The sequence below is a fragment of the Tursiops truncatus genome, chromosome 15 (genome assembly GCF_011762595.2).
Source record: "Tursiops truncatus isolate mTurTru1 chromosome 15, mTurTru1.mat.Y, whole genome shotgun sequence".
NCBI lineage: Eukaryota > Metazoa > Chordata > Mammalia > Artiodactyla > Delphinidae > Tursiops > Tursiops truncatus.
Window position 1 is genome coordinate 17,449,915 of NC_047048.1, and position 18,733 is coordinate 17,468,647.

At 41.9% G+C, this 18,733-nt stretch overlaps 1 protein-coding gene across 4 annotated transcripts in view; it reads left to right on the plus strand.

Moving 5' to 3' along the window:
• Positions 1-10,756: 10,756 nt before the first annotated feature.
• The window catches only part of NSMCE1 (NSE1 homolog, SMC5-SMC6 complex component), a 31,010-nt gene continuing 23,033 nt past the window's right edge, over positions 10,757-18,733 (plus strand). For 2 of the 4 annotated variants that reach the window (XM_033839125.2, XM_033839124.1), the window contains exon 1: positions 16,155-16,301. In XM_033839125.2, the coding sequence (XP_033695016.1) occupies positions 16,166-16,301 (136 nt within the window). In that variant the 5' untranslated portion in view covers positions 16,155-16,165. Of the gene's footprint in view, positions 10,877-11,275; positions 11,374-16,154; positions 16,302-18,733 lie in introns of those variants that run through there. The other 2 variants (XM_033839123.2, XM_033839122.2) reach the window with 2 other exon arrangements.

Below are 18,733 nucleotides of genomic sequence, written 5' to 3' on the forward strand. Positions count from 1 at the left end.
TGTCCATAGGAGAGTGGGTGGACGCACAGCAAAAGAAAATACAGACGGAAGGGAGGAACCACTCACAAGTGAATAATCCAGATTCCTCGGGCTTGGTTTGTGCTCAATCTGATCACACAGCCTTGTTCATTTTATCCGGGGGCATCCCATAATCAGAATTGTAACATGGGGGTCAGCCTGTCATGGATGGGCAAAGAAACCATTACCTATCATCACCTTGTTATGACTATTTCTAACTTAGTTTCCGTACGTTATTCATTTTATTGTATTGGAAACTTTGTCTCTCTTTTGCTGAGAAAAGGGGTCGGTGGGGAGACAGGGGTTATGTTTCTCTTGTTTCTGGTTAATTTTGTGACTAGAAAAAATTTCGTGGGAAAGACAGATGCACAACCTATCTACACCACAACTACTGGTCCCATGGTGATGCAGGATGTTACAGCAATAACTGGTGTGTGCCTTGTACAGGTTTATTTAACACTTGGTGTGGGAGTCCCATAGGTCAAAAACTAGCTAAAATTTTTGAGGAGGGGTGGGCTCATACATTTTAAGGGTGTGATAGGTCTGCTATAGTTAAGAAATATCATTTCTGTGGCAGCACTTGTCTCCAGCGCTTTCTTGAGCTGCCGTGTTCTCTCCTTATGTCACCACAGTTCTGTGTGTGTGACTATATTTCATCTCCACACTTACAGAACTTTGTAGGGTCAACAATGGCAGCTTCAACACAAAGGCCTTCTTTCTCCAGGTCCCACGCAGTCTCCCCAACCTCTGCAGCTGCCCGTTCTTCCTCAAATGTTCTCCTGTGTTGATTTATAAGATTCCACCCAGACTCTCTAATCACCTTTTTCTCTTTCCTTTCTTCTTCCCTCTAAATTGGATCATTCACCACGTCCTCTTCTTTTCCCTCTAGCACTCTCCTTGTTCAGCTCATTTACAAACTTACTTTTCCCTTATCGGATACGTGCCCGTGATCAAAGCTTCAACCATGCATAAGGATGTAAAGTCAGTGAATGTTTTCCCCTGGATCTAGTCCCCCACCCCCGACCCGCCCAATCCCTCTTCCCAGAAGGAAGCTCTATGAGTATTGAGATGTGCATTCTTGTACAAACAGAGACATAATTTGATAGTGTGGTTTTGACCACAACTCTATGTTGATAATTCTGTCTCTACATCCGGCCCTGCCAGTCCTCCGTGTCCCAGTGTTTCACGATCCCCATCTGTGTGCGTTTCCCCTGTTGCTATCTCTCAGACCTCTCAAACTCCATGCCTAAGACCAACTCATCATCTTTCTCCTACTTTACTTCTCCTTCTGTGTTCTCAGCCTCAGTTAATGGTGTCACCATCCAATTAAGCAAGCTGGAAATGATGTCACCATCTTTGACCTCCCCCCGTCTGTCGGTCTCTCTCTTTCCCCTTCTCTCTCATGAAAGACAGCTGTAAGCCACCATGGTCTGCCCACTCCACTCCTGGATTCATTTTCACATCTGCCCTATTTCCCTCTCCCTGCTGCTTCTGCCCTTGTCCAGGCCCTAACTCCCTCTCATATGAACTAAAGCAACAAATTGCTTTTTGTTGCTGGTGGTAGCCCCTGTATTATAGCCTACCCAGCACCCCTTCTTCTCTCTCACTTCATTCAAGCTGCCATGGCCCATGCCTAAAGAATGAATCATGACTGACTGAAGCCAGAAACAGCAGTCCTAACCCTCTTTGACAGATTCTCACTTTCCTGGGCTCCTTTGCACCAAGAGGTTGTGATGTGATTCAGTTTTGACCAATAAGACATACAGAGGAAACCTGGAAAGAGGCCCATGAAGAGAAAGACCTCTGCTCGCCCTGCCCCCTCCCCCCAACCAGCACCATCATTTTCATTTATGTTTTATTTTTTATTATTTTATTTAATTTAACATTTTTGGCCATGCCATGTGGCTTCTGGGATCTTAGTTCCCCGACCAGGGATTGAACCCGGGCCCACAGCAGTGAAAGCACAGAGTCCTAACCACTGAACCGCCAGGGAATTCCCTCGTTTATGGTTTAGAAGTTTAAACTCTTTAGGCTGACATTTGAGGCCTAGACGACCTCACTGCACTCATCTTTCTTGCAACGTTACCCACTTCTCACCACATACCTTAGGCTGGAGGCTGGGAGTAAGAAGGCCAAGAGTAGGTATGTCCTCCATGGTAGCTGGTCTCCAAAGACGGCCCCCAATGGAGCCTATCTCCCAGGATCCACAGTCTTGTGCAGCCCCCTCCCACTCTGAACCTGCACGGGTCCTGTCAAATACTTTAATTCTTCGATTGCAGAGGGCCTGATGCTGTCAGTCTGGGTCAAGACGGCCCAGCAGATTCCACTGTTACATCCTCAGTAGCCCTAAGCCACGGGATAAGCAATCCAACCGTGCTGAGACCACTGCGCCCGAGGCAGTGTAAGTGAGCCCCAGGAGAGGCCATGTGGAGGAGAACTGAGAATCTCAGTCAACACAGAAGACCAAGGTGCCCAACTCGTGTTGGAGGGTGAGCCATTCCCACCAGCCTCCACCCGCTTGTGTCTCCTGAACTGACACCCAGTGGAGCAAAGACAAGCTGGCAAGATGGGGTGAAAAAGTAAGTGAAAATCACTTCTAGTCAGACTCAACTAGTCTCCTCTTTCTTGCAGATGATACTACCCCTGCATCCACACTTGGCCTAGATTCGGTTTCCTCCTCATCACGTTTATCCCATCCTCAAGGCTCATCTTGAATGTCACCTCTTTAAAACCTCTCGATTATGTCCACCCTGAATACTTGGGTATTTGGATCAGCTCTGGAGCAGGTGTGTGTTTTTGCCCACCTGCATGCACCCTCCCTTTCTATTGTAACAGTGCACCAATTTTGTTTGGATGGATGACCCCTCCTTCCTTTTTGGTGAAACTGTCAATCAAGTTGTCCACTCACCTCTGCCTTGGGTGGGACATAAAACCTGACTGGGGCCAATCAGCTGCTCTCTCCCTCCAGTACAAATCCTGAGATGGGTGACATGAAACCCCAAAGGGATGGCAGCCTGACTGCATCCTCATAGCTTCTGCCAGCTGGGTCCCCCAAGCTGCTCTCATCCCTGTTCAGTGCAAGAGTTGATTCTTCAGCTTTTTGTTTGTTATTTGCTAGGATGAATGCAAAAGTTGAATGAAAATGAAAAATTTGATGAGTCAACTAGATACATTCTTTTCAATCTTGGCTTCCAAATCTATTTTCAAGTGAGTTTTAATTAAGAGATTAAAAATATGATTTTACCTCTATTTTTATGATGATGGTGGCAATATATATGTATATATATGTTTTCGATCATATTATAATTGATTCATAACTTCAAAAATTTATTAAGTGCTAAAGAATAAAATACTTTTGAAACATCAGAACAAAAATAATATTCACTAAGCTCTTAATTCATGACAGATACTATATGTAGGGTTTTTTGTTTTTCATCTCCCCATCCCACCCCTCCCCCAATCCTGATGTCTAACACTGTATTGTGGACAAAGAGAGAAGCAGCAATTTGGAAATATTTGTCTATCATTCCCAAAGGAATTAATAATTTTCAAATCAGAATAAAAGTGTCCCAAGAGGTTGCTGAACCCATGAGGAAGAACCATGGAGAAGGAATTCTCCACTTTTCTTCCTTTTAAAAGAAACACATGTAAAGTGAAAATGATTTACAACCTGTTCCCAGTGAGAAAAAGAGAGAGAAAATGCTTTTGTTGGAATAACCTTTAAGAGCCTGTGCCATGGGACGTGTGAATAAATTTAAATGTTTTCTAAATCAGTCCTGCTCAAACTTTGATGTGCTCGTGATTCAGCTGGGGATCTTGTTAAAATGCAGATTCTGCTCCAGTAGGTCAGGGTGGGGCCTCAGACTCATGCTGTGAGATGTCCCACAAGCTCCCAGGTGATGCTGATGCTGCTAGTACATGGACCACCTTGGAAGAGCAAATGTAGAATGTTCCTTATGTGATCAGAACAGTCACTGCGATTCAAGAGCTCTCAAAAGGCTTACTGGAGACCACGCTGGATTTGGAGTTTTGATCAGCTTGCCCTGAATTCAACCTTTGATAAGTTTTCTTTTTAAGTCAGTTAGGAAATCACTATGACCTTGAATCTTATCTGAAAATCACTCAGACACAGGCAAAAGAGAGGCCTGAGAAAGTAGGTGTATCAAATTCTAAATGTGTTCACTTTACTAATATTTAGCTTTCTTATTATTATTTGCCACTTTTCCAACATTTATTTGCTCAGGCCAGGGGACGTTAAAAGAAGGCAATTACAAGAAGAGGTTAGGACTGCTGGTAGCTTGACTGAGGGAAGAAGATGGAAATATTGTAAACAGCTGATGCTACAGTTACAAACTTGGGGTATTTCATGCAAAGGCAAAAAGCCCTAGAAGTAGTAATTGTCCTCAAAAGCTTCCCTGTACTCATCAAGAAAAGTCGTTATTGGCTTAAAATGGCAGATAAGTATTTTAGAATTATTAATACAGAAAAGAGAAAACTTTTAAAATGTTAGTGTATGAAGGGATAATCTAGTTATATGGAAAATTCCTTTCTGTATAACAAATCTTGGATGATGCTAGATAAATATGGCTGTAACTAGATCCCAATTTTTATAGTGTCAATTTCATTATATCTAAAATCTTCATGATCACAGACTCTATTTTGAAAAATAATATTTCTCATGAATATAAGACATGCTTTTCGAGAAAAGTTGGAAAATATAAGAAAGTGACACGAAAAAACATTTACCCGTAATCCCCCCAATGAGGGATATCCACCGATAATATTTTAGTATATATTCTTCTAGTTCTCTAGTTTTCTCTTTCTCTGAAAATATTCTGCATCGTGTTTTTTTTCTGACCTCAAGTATTCTTTGAAAACATGATTTTCAGGCTGCATAATGTTCTGCAGAATTTTAACTTATGCCAACCATTCTCCTTTTTAATTATATGGAGACATTTAAATTGTTGCTATTTTCCTCTGATGGAATTAAGGCTATGATGCACTTCTTTGTACATTAACCTTTGTGTGAGTCTCTGATTATGTCCTCAGATTCCTAGAAGTGGACTTATGAGGTCAAAGAACATGATATGTCTAGGCTCGTCATGGGCACAGCCAAATTGCCCTTTATGAAGATTGAACAGTCTACACTGTCCAGCAGCAAGCACATTTCCCAGTCCACTGTTGGACTCTAAATAGGGATCATTTTTAAAGCTGACCTTTGGGGGCTGTCTCCATCCTTCTAAGATAAGGGATGAGTAGAGGGGAATCACTTTCCCTTTCTGCTCCACAAATTCATACCCATTACCTCCACCAGATCAAACTTCAAATGTAATGAATCTCCAAATTATGTGAGTAACAGATGCTACCGAGGACTGTCATGAAAAAACGAAAAGGGTTTAACCTTTCTACTTTCTTCTCCCTTTATTGCCATGTACTTTAAAAAATTAAAATGTGGTTTTCATTCTTTTTCTTATTTTCACTCTTCCTATTAGAAATTTTAAAAAAATACAGAAAAGTGAAAGAGAAGAAAAATGACAGTCACCCATTTTCCCACCATCCAACATTAACCACTGTTAAGATTTTGGCACATTTACCTCTATCCCCTTTGTTAAAGGGGATGTTTGCAAAATTATACAAACTCTATATATGAATATATGGTTTTATTATTTTAAGATTATCATATTACAGATAAACCTCAAGACTTCTTTATTTTCGACCTCATCCCACACCCCTTCCCCCTTCCTAGAGCCCCTCTAGTAACAGTTTTGTGATAATATTTCCAATCCTTAAAAAGAAAATACTTTTATATGCATATATTTATCTATTGGAAATATAAACTATTCCCATTATGCATTTCATCAATTTTGCATAAATGCTAATCCTGTTGCATCCTTTTGTATCTTGCTTTTTTCCCACGCCATTCTATGCTTTTAAGATTCATCCGCGGAAATACTTGAGTCAATTCATCCTTTTTACTGTTACACAATTATCTATGGCACGTGAATATTTTGCTTTTTCATTTCCCTGTTAAAGATGTTTTCTTTTTTTTCCTCTATTGCCAACACTGTGACAGCAAACCTCCTGAAGAGCCCAAGGGAAGCTTTCTCCAGTTAATTTCCTAGAAGTGGAGCTGATAGATGAGCTTTTTCTATTTCAGTAACACCAAATTGCTCTCCAGAGCAGCTATAATATTTACAACTCCACCATATACGTACCAGAATACTGGTCTCCTCTCACCCTTGGCAACGTTTTGTCATTCTTATGGGGGAAAATCGGTATCTCTTTGTTTTTATTTCCAAGTAATAATAAGGTTGAACATCTTTCTACACATTTTGCAGCCATTTGAATTTCCTCTTCTGGAAGATACACTGGGAGACTCAGTTTTTGCAACCATGTTTGTACTATAGATGGAGCTGACATTTTCTTTAATTCTGCTGTTCTCATTTTGGTGTCAAGTTTAGACTAGCCTCATAGAATGTGTTGGATCGACTACTCTATCTTGCTCACATTCCAGGGCAGTTTGTGTGATACAGTTTTGTTCTGTTTTTTGTTTTTCGCATTTTTTGTGTATCACTCCAGTAAAATTATCTCGGTCTAGGCATTTTGGCAGTTGGAGCCAGTCTTCTATACTACCTTTTCAAGTTCATTGATGATTGTTCATCTACTTCTCTTCTTTTTGGACCAAGTTTTGTAATTTTGTCAAAAATTACCTTTTATCTAGGTTTTCAAATGTATTGGCATAAAGTTGTTCATTATGTACTCCGATGTTTTCTAACATTTTTTTCTATCTGGTGTCTCCTCTGCCATTTATAACATTGCCTATGTGTATCATTTTCTTGATCAGTCTTACTAGGAGTTTGTCTATTTTATTTGTCTTTAACAGAACGTCGGGTTTTGATTTCCATAATCAACTTCATTTTCTTTTGTTTTTCATTTTACTCTTCTCATTTTGCTTTTGAAAAGTTGCTTTCCCTTTTGTTGTCTCTTCAGTTTTTATTTTTCTACCTCTTATATGCAACACTTAAATTTTGTTTTCTTGCTTTGTAATAAGTACCCTTAAGGCTATAAATCCCTCCTCTAATTGTTGTTTTAGTTAGATCCCACAAGTTTTATGTCTCACAAGTTTTATGTCAGGCTTTTATTGTCATTCATTTCTAAATATTTTATAATTTTTTAATTGGTTTTCTTTTCAAGCCGTGTGTATTCTTCAGTTACCAAATGTATGTTCTTTTTCTTTCTTTTTTAAAAATTAATTAATTTATTTAAATTTTGGCTGCATTTGGTCTTCATTGCTGTGCGTGGGCTTTCTCTAGTTGAAGAGAGAGGGGGCTACTCTTCACTGCGGTGCGCAGGCTTCTCATTGCAGTGGTTTCTCTTGTTGCAGAGCACGGGCTCTAGGCGCGTGGGCTTCAGTAGTTGTGGCATGCAGGCTCAGTAGTTGTGGCTCGTGGGCTCTAGAGTGCAGGCTCAGTAGTTGTGGCACATAGGCTTAGTTGCTCTGCAGCATGTGGGATCTTCTGGACCAGGGCTCGAACCCGTGTCCCCTGCATTGGCAGGTGGATTCTTAACCACTGCGCCACCAGGGAAGTCCCTGTTGTTTTTGTTTTAAAAATGTATTATAAAATCTTTCAAAATACAAAAAGATATAAAAAAAATATAATGAATACCCAGCTTAAGAAATAAAACTCAAATGTATGCTTATAATTTTCAATTTTACTTTTCATAAGTAAAAGATGCAGGTGATAAAAAAACAAATCACTTTGTCTTGCTGGCCCCCTCCTGAGAAGCAACTGCAGTTACTAATTTAAGGTGTATTCTTGTGAGTTGAATAGGTTTCTTTTTGGCTCTCTTTTTGTTGTTGATTTTTCATTTTACTTTGTTGCGGTTTGTGAATACAGTCTGTAGATTCTTTGGAATTTAAGCTTCCTTTGCTGGGCCAGTGCATAGTCAATTTCTGTAAGTGTTTCAACTGTGTTTGAAACGAACAGATGTGCTAATGTTCTTTGTCTAAAGTACAAAATTGATTTCATCACTTCCTCTCTGAGAGCTTCTGTGGTCCTCGGGTTAAAGACCCACTGCCTTAGCCTATGATGTGGTCCCAAGCTTCCTCTTTAGCCAAGCCCTCAGTTACCCTCCTTTGATACAACACATTTACAGACATGTAGCTCTTGTATCTTTTAGGGTCAACTTTTAGAAGAAATGCTTGAGCTGTCAGAGTTGTCCTGTAGCAGACAGTCCAATGCCTGACAACGCAAAGGTCCTATTAGATAGATACTGAGTCAACCAGAGAATGGGCTGTGTTCTGAGGATGGAGTCAACCAGAGAACAGGACAGTCACCCAGTGGTGGGTTACTCACTCCCTCATCATGAACTCTAATCCTCACTCACTACTTGTTCCTCCTGAACCCAGCCTGCCACACTGAGGCCTCTGGTTGCAGTACCCTCCACGTCAATTTCTCAGCACTTTCCCTCCTCCCTCCCTCTGCCTGCCCACCATGGTGGATCACTTCAAAGGCCCTCCCACCAACGCCTCCAGTTGCTTTGCCTTCTAGAATCAGTGGCATATGCCCAACCAAGACCCACCCCAGGATGAATCCACACTTAGCTTCTGCTCTGAGGCCCCTGACACGCGAACGGGAGATTGTGTGTGTGCGGGGCCGGGGGGGCGGGGGGGGGGGAATGGGGGGGAGGGGAACCGGGTAAGCGACTGTCCCGTCTACACATTTAAGGTTTCAACCTTCGCTGGAACCTCACTTTTGCACTCACTTCGGCCTCTGTTCCAAACCTTTTGACCCCCTCAAGTCCCCTAGCATCTCCCCAGCCCCTTTATTCAGCAGAATGATAGTTTGCTAATTTATGGAGAAAAGAGAAGACATCAGGGGTGAGCCTTTATTTAAACATTTTCACTTCCTTTCCTTCTGTTTCAGAGCGTCTCTCTTCCTCCTTAAGATAAAAGTAATCCTGTCTCCGTATGTCCTTGACCCCATCCTCTCCTGTCTCCCCTGTTTTTATTCTACTTTTCCCCTCTGCTCCTGTGTCTCCCCTTCCCAAACCATCCTTCCGAAAAGTAGTCAGCACCCCCGACCTCAGCTTCCGTGCATCCACTCCTATTGGAGGCCAAGCTAGCTTCTTCCTCTCTCTATGGGCTCTAACTGGCCATCAAATTCTAAACTCGGGTCACATCTTTCTTGCCCTGTCCAGAGCGCTGAAGATCCCGACCACTCCCTGCTTCTCAAAACTCTCTCCTACCTATTTTGCCCCTGATACCACTCTGTTTTGAATCTCTTTCTGGTCTTTCTACCTTCTTTCTTGTCCCTTTGATCCTGAAATGTCCCCAGCGTTTTCTACTCGTGGTCCTCAGTTTTTATCCCTCCACACACCAGGAAAACACACAATTCATTACGAAGGGGTGCAGTCTCTACCAAGCTCCGAACAAGCACTGCCATGGGAGAATGCTGGCTGATTGCCACTACAGTGCCCCATTTTTCAAGAGCTGTCAGATACCCTAGGGTTTTACGTGAAATGCCTCAACTTTAAATATAGGTTATGAATTGAAAGTTTGCCAAAACTGTGCAGAGTAAATAAAACATGGATGGTCTCATTAGGGCTGTTCTTTTCTTATTCGACTGCCCCTAGGACAATTTACAAGGTACTGTATTAGTAATGGAAGTTCACATTTATTGAGGATTTACTATGTGCCAGACACACCTCTGAGTGGTTTGCATGTATTAACTCATTCAATCTTCACAACAATCCTATCAACAAAGTGCTATTATTATCCTGCTTTATAGAGGCAGCAAACTGAGGCAGAGAGCTTCAGTACTTTGCCCTGGGTCTCAGAGATTCTGAGTTTAAGAACCAGGTTTGAAGTCCAGACAGTCCAGCTCCAGAGCTCAAGTTTTTAACCACAGTACTCTGCTGGTTTCCTCCCGCAGTAGATGAGAAAACTGAGGTCCAGAGAGACTGAGAAGTTGCCCAAGACCACAGGAGTGGTAACCGGCCAAGTAGGGACTTGAAGATATCATCACAGGGATTGACACTTGCACTTTCTACTGGTCTATAATTAGTTACCTGTTACCTGTTGCCCCTGCTAGACTGTACGACCAGCTCTCAGACCAGGGACTGGAATACAAACGTTTGTAAAATGAGTGCCCTGGAGACGCAAAACAGTCCATTCACCTCTGTTAATAACTTCATTTACTTCTCACAACAATGCCCAGGTAGGACAGTAGCTAACATTTAATCAGCACTTCCATGTCCCATTATCTCTTAAAACCTCACAAACACACTATTTCATAGGGACTATTATTATCCCTACTAGACAGAAGAAGAACCTGAGGCTCAGTGCAGCTCCATGACTTGCCCAAGATCTGGCAACTAGTAAGTGACAGTCAGGATTCTAGCGCACTCTATAAGACAACAGAGGCCTCTTTCTTGACCATGAGGCCACACTGTCAGTTCTACAGATGGGAAAACTGAGGCCCGGGACGGGGCACTAACTTGTGCCCACGGAATCGCGCCCATTGAAGAGGGCATACTGCATTCTTGCTCTTCCCCCTTTTGGGCCGCGTAGTGCCACTGCGGAGCGGGAGGCGGAGGACGAGAAGCGGAAGCCCTTTCCTGTAAGGTACCGAGAGCCGCTTAGATGCGCTAACTCCCGCCCTCACGGACGGATCCCGCGATTCCAAGGCAACGGCGCGGGCTGGAGAACAGGAAGTGAGTCACCCGGTGGGAGGGACAAATCTGCCACAGTCACCAATGGGAGCGCCGCGTCCGCGTTAGCCCCGCCCCGAGGGAGGGGCCGAGCCCGCCTTTTCGCCTTCGCCGCCGGCAGTGTGGGCTGTGCTTGAGCGCTGTGGTGGGTAATCGGGGCGCGGGGGCGCGAGGCTGACAGGGAAGGAAGAGTGTCGCTCAGGAAGGCGAGGGGCGGACGGCCGGTGGGGGGGTCAGGCCCCGGGGGTCGGTCCGCGTGCTGTGCCACAGTGTGGCTCCGAGGCCCGGGGACTGGGGCTTCTCAATTCCTGATGGGGAAACTGAGGCCCCGTGAGGGGCGGCAGAGCTAGGTAGACCGGAAGCTCGTCCATCACACGCAGACAGACATTTTAAAAACGTAATATGAGGTGAAAAAATACTTTAAATCATAATATTAGTTGAAAAAGCAAAATACAAAATTCTGTCTACACTGAATACGTAAAATAGGGCCTTCACTGACCACCCTCTTAGTCTCGCCGGCCTCTGTGCTTCCCCTCTATTTTGGGTACAGAACTTCTTACTTTGTACAAGTCCACAGCCCCTTATTTTAAAGCCCTGAGGCTGGATGTGTTCAGAATCCCGAATTTCTCGGATTTTCGAAAGGTAATATGGCGCATATATTATATGTTCTGTCATATCTTCAGCGGGGTCTGGGGCAATGTCTTGTGATCAAATACATTACTTTTCTCACAGCTAAATATGTGCATATTTACGCGAAAGGGGTAAACAACAACCATAAATAGTCTCACCTTAGGTCAGGTTTTGAAACTTAAAAGATTAGTTTTGAGATCTTTCGAGATTTGAAAATTGCAGATAAGGGATCTGGATCATAATTTTATCGTTCACTCATATTTCTCACTAATTCGGACTGAGGCTGCCACAGTTCCTCACCCTGCTTTTGTATGGTCACTTCCCTGTCTCCATCACTAACGCTGTGTCGCCTTGTGCCCTCTCAGCCTCAGTTTCCTCATCTGTAAAATGGGGTCAGTAATGCTTTCCTCATAAGGTTCTGGGGAGGATGAAATGAGACTGTGAATGTGGAACATTAATACTGTGTCTAGCACTTGGCACAGATAGTTATGTTTGAGATTTGCTTATTCCACAAATATTTCTATTTTTAAATTATTTGAATGGTGATACACCCCCCCCCTTTCATAGAGACTACTGACTTCTCTGCATAAACAAGCCTATAAGTATCTTTCACCCTCATTTTCCCACCCCTTTCTCCCAAATTATAGCATTGTATACTGTTCTATACCTCCTTATTAACATTTATTTTGGCTGTTCCTTAACATACTTATATAATTTTCTTTTTTTTTATTAAGATAAGTTACCCACCTATAAAAATGTGTGATATAAGTTTGAAGAACAAAAGTACAGTGAACACCATCCACACACCACCAAGTTAAGAAATAGTACATTGTCATATCCTCAAAGCCGCCACTGAATCATTTTCTTCCCTCCCTACAGATAACTACTGCCCTGAATATTGTGTTATCATTCCCTTGTTTTTCCTTGTACTTTTTAGTATCTATGTATCGCTCATGAATGCAGTGTACGGTTTTGCTAGTTTTTAGATTTTATATAAATGGGATCCAAATATATATTTTGTGTGACTTGATTTTTGCGCATAACATTACATTTATGAGATGCATCCATGTTACTATGAGTAGCTCTACTTCATTGCTGTTTTGAATTCCATGGTATGATTAGAAAGGCTTTATGTAGGTGTTCTTCAGTTGACTGGCACTTATACTGTTGCCAGATTTTTGCTATTACATCATGCTTCATAAACATACTTCCTGGGGTAAACGTGGAAGTTTCTGTAAGGTATATACCTAATAGTAGATTTCTGGGGATATCAGATTTTTAGTCGTATCAAATCAATGTCTGAAGTGGTTATAAGGGCTTATACTCTACCAGCAGTGGATGAAAGTTTCAGCCTCAGCCATTCTTAAGAATGTATGCCTTTCTGGTGACGGGTAAGATATTAATCACTATGGTTTTAATACTCATTTGCCTGATGACATTGAACATTTCTTTATGTATTTATTAGTCATTTGTGCATTCTTTTCATAAATTTTCTCTTGCTCATTTTTCTCTTACATTGCCTTCCCCTTACTGATTTGTAAGATTTCTTTATATATTCTGAATCTTTTGTGTGTGGCTTAAATGTGTTTCAGATACCTTCCAGTTTGAGCTTGTCTTTTGTCTCTCTGTCTCTGTCTCTCTCTCCCCCACTTTCTGTATTTTTGATGAACAGAGGTTCTTAATTTTAACAAAATCGGATTTATCAGTATATTCTTTTATGGTTTGTACTTTTCATATCTTTTAAAGAAATTCTGCTTTCCCTACCTTTGGGTCATAAAGATATACTCCTATATTGTCTAAAAGTTTTATTGTGTTTCCTTTCTTATGACCTTAATCCTCAAGAATTGAGTTTTGTGCATAATGTGAAGGAAGGGTCTAGTTTTATTTTTTTTCACATATGAATAATGGGTTGTTCTGGCACCTTTCATTGAAAAGTCTGCTTTGATCTGGAGTTCCATTTCTTCAACATACCAAGTATCCATATATGTATACATTTCTATTTCTTTTTTTTTTTTTTGCGGTATGCGGGGCCCCATTTCTATTTCTTAGTTGTCTATTCTGTTCCATTGGCCTTATTTGTCCATTTCTGTACCATTATCACCCATTATTCATTACTCTACCTGTGTGTTTCTTAAATTTTAAACAGTTTTTCTACTTTTCTTTCTGTTTTCTGGTTCCCACCTTTATTGCATTGCAGTCAGAGAACATGTTCTGTATGAGACCAGTCTTTTACAGTTCGCTAAGACTTGCTTTCTGACCCATATGTGGCAATTTGCAAAATTGTTCCAGGTATGCTTGAAGATTGTGTATTCTGTAGCTGTTGAGTACAATGTTTTATACATGTCCATCAGATTAAGTTTTTTGTTGTGTTTTACAAATCTTCTCTCTACAACATTTTTTTGTTCATTTATCAATGATGGAGAGGGATATCTTAGAATCTCCCACTATGGTTATGGATTTGTATGTTTATTTTTGTAGGTCTGTTAACTGTTTTGAGGTTCTGTTATTATGTGCTTAAATATTTAAAATTGTTATGGCTTCTTTGGAACTGAACCTTCTTATCATTTTATGGGGACCATCCTTATCTCTAGTAATGCTTTCTGCCTTTAAGTCTATTTTGTGTCATATTGATATAGCCACATCAGCTGTCTTTTGGTTAGTTCACAGAGTGTATATTTTCCTATCCTTTTACTGTAAATTTTTTGGCATTCTTATGTTTTAGAGGTAACTTCTATGTCATATAGCTAGGTTTTATTAATGATTCAATTTGACAAGTTTTTGATCTGGTTTAACAGCCTGGCTCTGTCATCTACTTAAAGACCCTTAGTTTGGAAAGCCTGAATCTCCAGAGTTTCTAGGGTAAAAGTCCAAATTCCTCAGCCCAGCGTATTCTGTTCTTGTGTCTGGAACAATCACTGGCAAATAAGGGGTACTCAATACCTAAAAATAGAATGGATGAATGAAGGTACCTGATCCTAGTGATAGGAAATAGACTTGGCAGGACTTGGGGACTGGCTGGATCTAGTCAGCCTCAGAGGAGAGGATGATCAGGGTTTGATGCTCAGGTCTGTGGTGTCTGTATGTCTGCGTGGACTGTAACACCCAAACCAGATGATTCTCGAAGAGGACTCGGGGGGAGGAAGGGGTTGAGGAAGGAGGAGATGAGTCTGGTTTAGGATTGGTTGAGGTTGAGATGCTGGTGAGATATTCTCGAGGAGGGCTAGCAGGCAGTCAGAGAAGCCGGTCATGAGATGGTGCATCTTCCCAGCTCTGAGGCCCAGCTGATGATGCCATTTAAAAAGAGCAGTAACTAGCCTTTTTGCGAATCTCCTAGAGCTAGTTCTTGGCAAATCCTTGGTAGTCATATCTCATTTAAACTGCATTTTATTCTTTAAAGATCGTATTATCCCCATTTTATAGAAGAAAAGACTGAGATTAAGCATATTAGCTAAAAATGTGTCTGTGTTATATTTGCTTAAGGTAACAGCGACTTTCGTATAAGATCATGGCATCACCTGAAGTGGATGTTAAAACCTCAGAATTTCAAGCCCCTCTGCAGTCAGAACCTCCAGAAAAGACCTGGGGGTCTGCATTTTTAATACGCAGGTTAGGTGATTCTTAAGATCAGGCGGGTCTGGCAGGCACAGGTCTCAAAGCTACCTGTCTAGTTCTCGCCCTCAGGTCTTAGCTGCTGCACTGCGCCACCTCTCTGTGGCAGGGGCAGGCTTTTTTTTTTTTTTTTTTTTTTTTTTTTTTTTTGCGGTACGCGGGCCTCTCACTGTTGTGGCCTCTCCCGTTGCGGAGCACAGGCTCCGGATGCGCAGGCTCAGCGGCCATGGCTCACGGGCCCAGCCGCTCCGCGGCATGTGGGATCTTCCCAGACCGGGGCACGAACCCGCGTCCACTGCATCAGCAGGCGGACTCTCAACCACTGTGCCACCAGGGAAGCCCGGGGAAGGCTTTTTGATCAGGGCTTGTGCAGTCCTTTTATCAGCTCTGATCTTTGTGGAAAGTTAGCGTTTTAGTAGAGAGCAGGAGATGTTGAAAAACACCTTGCAGTCCTAGCATGACAGTTGTTTTATTAGTGGTTTGGGAAAGGAGAAGGAAACTAGCATTTATTAAGTGTTTACTAGTAGTTCTCTAAGCAGTGAAAGTTATTCTGATTTTATAGTGAGAAATGGGGCCTCAGCTAAATTTATCCCAGGCCATAGATCTGGTAGGAGGCTGAGCCAAGTTTCAGACCCAGAAGTCTACTAGTAAAAATAGCTCAAATTTTTTTTTAGTGTCTAGTCTGTTACCAGGCTCTTATATGTATTTTTTTATTGAGGTATAGTTGATACACAATATTATGTAAGTTTCAGGTGTACAACAGAGTGATTCACAATTTTTAAAGGTTATACTCCACTTATAGTGTTATAGGCTTTTATGTGTATTTACTCATTTAATCCTCATAGTAATTCTAGTGAAGACGTTTCTATCACTATTCTCACTTAACAAATCAGAAACTGAAGCACGTGGAGGTTAAGTGTCCCCGTTTCACACACCTCCGTGGTGGAGCGGCCTGTGAATCCAGGCTTTCTGGCTGCTTCCAGAGTCCATACTTCTCACCACTGCCCAGTACTAATTTGCCTCACCCCTGACTCGTGTCCTTTTCATCTTTGTACTATTCAGCGTGATGAACTAGATTTTAAAAACCATAACAAACTTTTATCTGTTAATGTAAATTGGAACGGACCGTGGAACGTTGCTTTTGGTGCTCAGACATGACTGGATTGCCTTTGCTTCTTTTTTAGTTCCTCCATCCATGCAGGGCAGCACGAGGAGAATGGGCGTCATGACTGATGTCCACCGGCGGTTCCTGCAGCTGCTGATGACTCACGGCGTGCTGGAGGAGTGGGACGTCCAGCGCTTGCAGAAGCACTGCTATAAGGTCCATGACCGTGAGTATCGTTTCCCTGTTCCCAGGCTGCTCTGCCACCGTGTGATCAGGGACTAGTGACACTGGACTAACACCATGTACCCAGTCAACCGATACTGCCGACCTGGGCGTTCAAGTCTCTCACCATCTCATGCCAGCCCACCTTTCTCATCTCATCTTCAACTTTTTATTTTTTTAAAGTAAATCTGAAATTTAGCCCAGTGGCTAAGAACTTGGACTCTGAAGCTGGATAGTCATGGTTCACACCAAAGCTCTAGCACCTTCTCCAGTCCAAGTTGCTTCATTTCTATAATGAGGATAATCATTTGTACTTCATACCTGGGGTGGTTCAGAGGATTAAGAGACATAATACATACAAAACACCTGGCACAGAAGGCGCTGCATTGGCTATTGATAGGAAGAGGGCACCTTAGCACAGGGGTGAAGGGCACAGCCTTGGACTTGGCCAGATCGGTGAAGTGCCATCCCTGCCCTGTGCCAGCTGTGGGCATTGGGAGCATCTTCTCAGTGGGTTGTCGGGAGGGGTAAGTAAGATAACACATGCGGAGCACTTAGAGACAGGGCCTGGTTTCAATAACTGGAGGTAGCAGTAGAAGCAAGAGGATCCATTTTGATAGATCAGTGAAATCAATGTTGGTAGATCTTACTGAATGTCAGTATGGGTAGATCTTGTTGAGTGAAAAAGAAAGTTGATAAATTATACCTATTGTATGATGTCATTGTGCTAAGTGTTTTTGTAAAACTTCACGATCTTTATTGTTCATGAATACATACATCTGTGTGTAAAAATATAAAAGTGGATTCTAGAAGGATGTGCAGTACACCATAAGTGTGCTTGCCTTTGGGGAGAGGAGGCGTGGGATCGTTTTGTCACTAGAAATCAAAGGATACTTCATCATTACCCTGTTTTGTTCTTTTATTAAAAAAAAGACAAACATGGCATTGTCAGCATAGTCTAATGGTTGTCCTTCTGACTGATTAACAGGAATTTAAGTATTTGTTTTTTATTCTATGTTTTTGTCTTTCTGTATTTTTAATTTTCAAAAGAAGTAGTCAGCTAAGTCGAGAGGGGTGGGGAAAGGTGTGGGAGGGGCCCTGGGTGCACCGGTGAAGGGACCCAAGACGAGGTGACACATTTCGAGAACTGCAGTCTGTGGCCTGACAGAGGCAGAAGCCAGATCCCTAGGAGCTGAGGGGGGGAGGGCAGTAAGAGGGAAGACAGTGAGGAGAGAAGCAGTATCTTCCTGATGTGCAGAAGAAGGAAGACTTAAGAGGGTGGCATGTAGAGAAGAGGCAGGGTTTGAAGCGGCTGCTCCAGTGAGGTGTTCACGGGAAATTCTGGGAGCTGGATGGCGCGCATCAACAAATTAAAAGCTTGGAGGGGCCCTACAGTAAGGAATCCTTTTAAACTCTGTTTAATCTTCTGTCTCCAAACTTAATTGACCTACAAACCTTGGGAAACTCTGGACAAGAACATATGCCGTGTGGGAAGAGAACAGGTTCTTGTGGTACGTAGGTTTACAGGTTATGAAGAACTCATAATTGTACACCATAGTAATGGGTTTTTTTTTTAAATTTAATTCTGTGGATATTGCAGACTTCTAGAAGGATTTGAAGCAGGAGAGTGACATAATTATTGCTGTGTTTGAGACTCTCCTTCTGCTGAAAATATGTTTGCTCTAACTGCCTGTACTGTGGTGGATTGGGGTCTTTGGTGAGAGCCTCCTTTATGGAAAGGGAATATTACATCTGTCAAGCTACCTTCTCTTGCTCCTTAAAAAAACACAGCAGGACTTTAAACCTGGCCCTCAATGTCCTTTAGTGATGGGCAGAATCATGCTTTTCTTAATTTTACCTACGTGACAGTTCCTTTTCCCTTTTAGTTTCTCATCTGAGTCCTGAGTGTGAGCTTTATTGTTGAGGGGAAGTTTCAGAGCTCACTGGAAGGAGCTGTATGATGCCTGGGCACTAAGAATGAAAGTGGTTTTGCCTTTATTTGACCTTTAAAGTTGTCATGACCTAATTTAGGAAAGTCCTGTAAAATGTGTCTAGGAATTGATTTATTCTTCACACTTTATGTACCATTTCTGTGCATCAAGATACGGTTATGGCTAGGGTAGTCAGGATAGAACTATAGGTGTTTTCTCCCATCGTTCATTAAAAAAAAAAAGAGAGAGAGAAAAGCTTGTTTCCAAGTGTTAATGTTATTTGAGAGATTTTTAAACTGAGGGATGATAGAATGAAATTATCTAAAATTAAGTAAAAACTTGTAAGACCAATATTATTAATCTCCTATCTTTTGAAGAGATTCCTAGGAAATTCCCCTTTTACCAACTAGAAAAATATTTAGGTTCCCAGAGAATGATGAAACAAAGGAGTATTTGAAACTGCAAGTTTCAGTTTCCCAGAGCATTTGTCCCTTTGTCAAAGCAC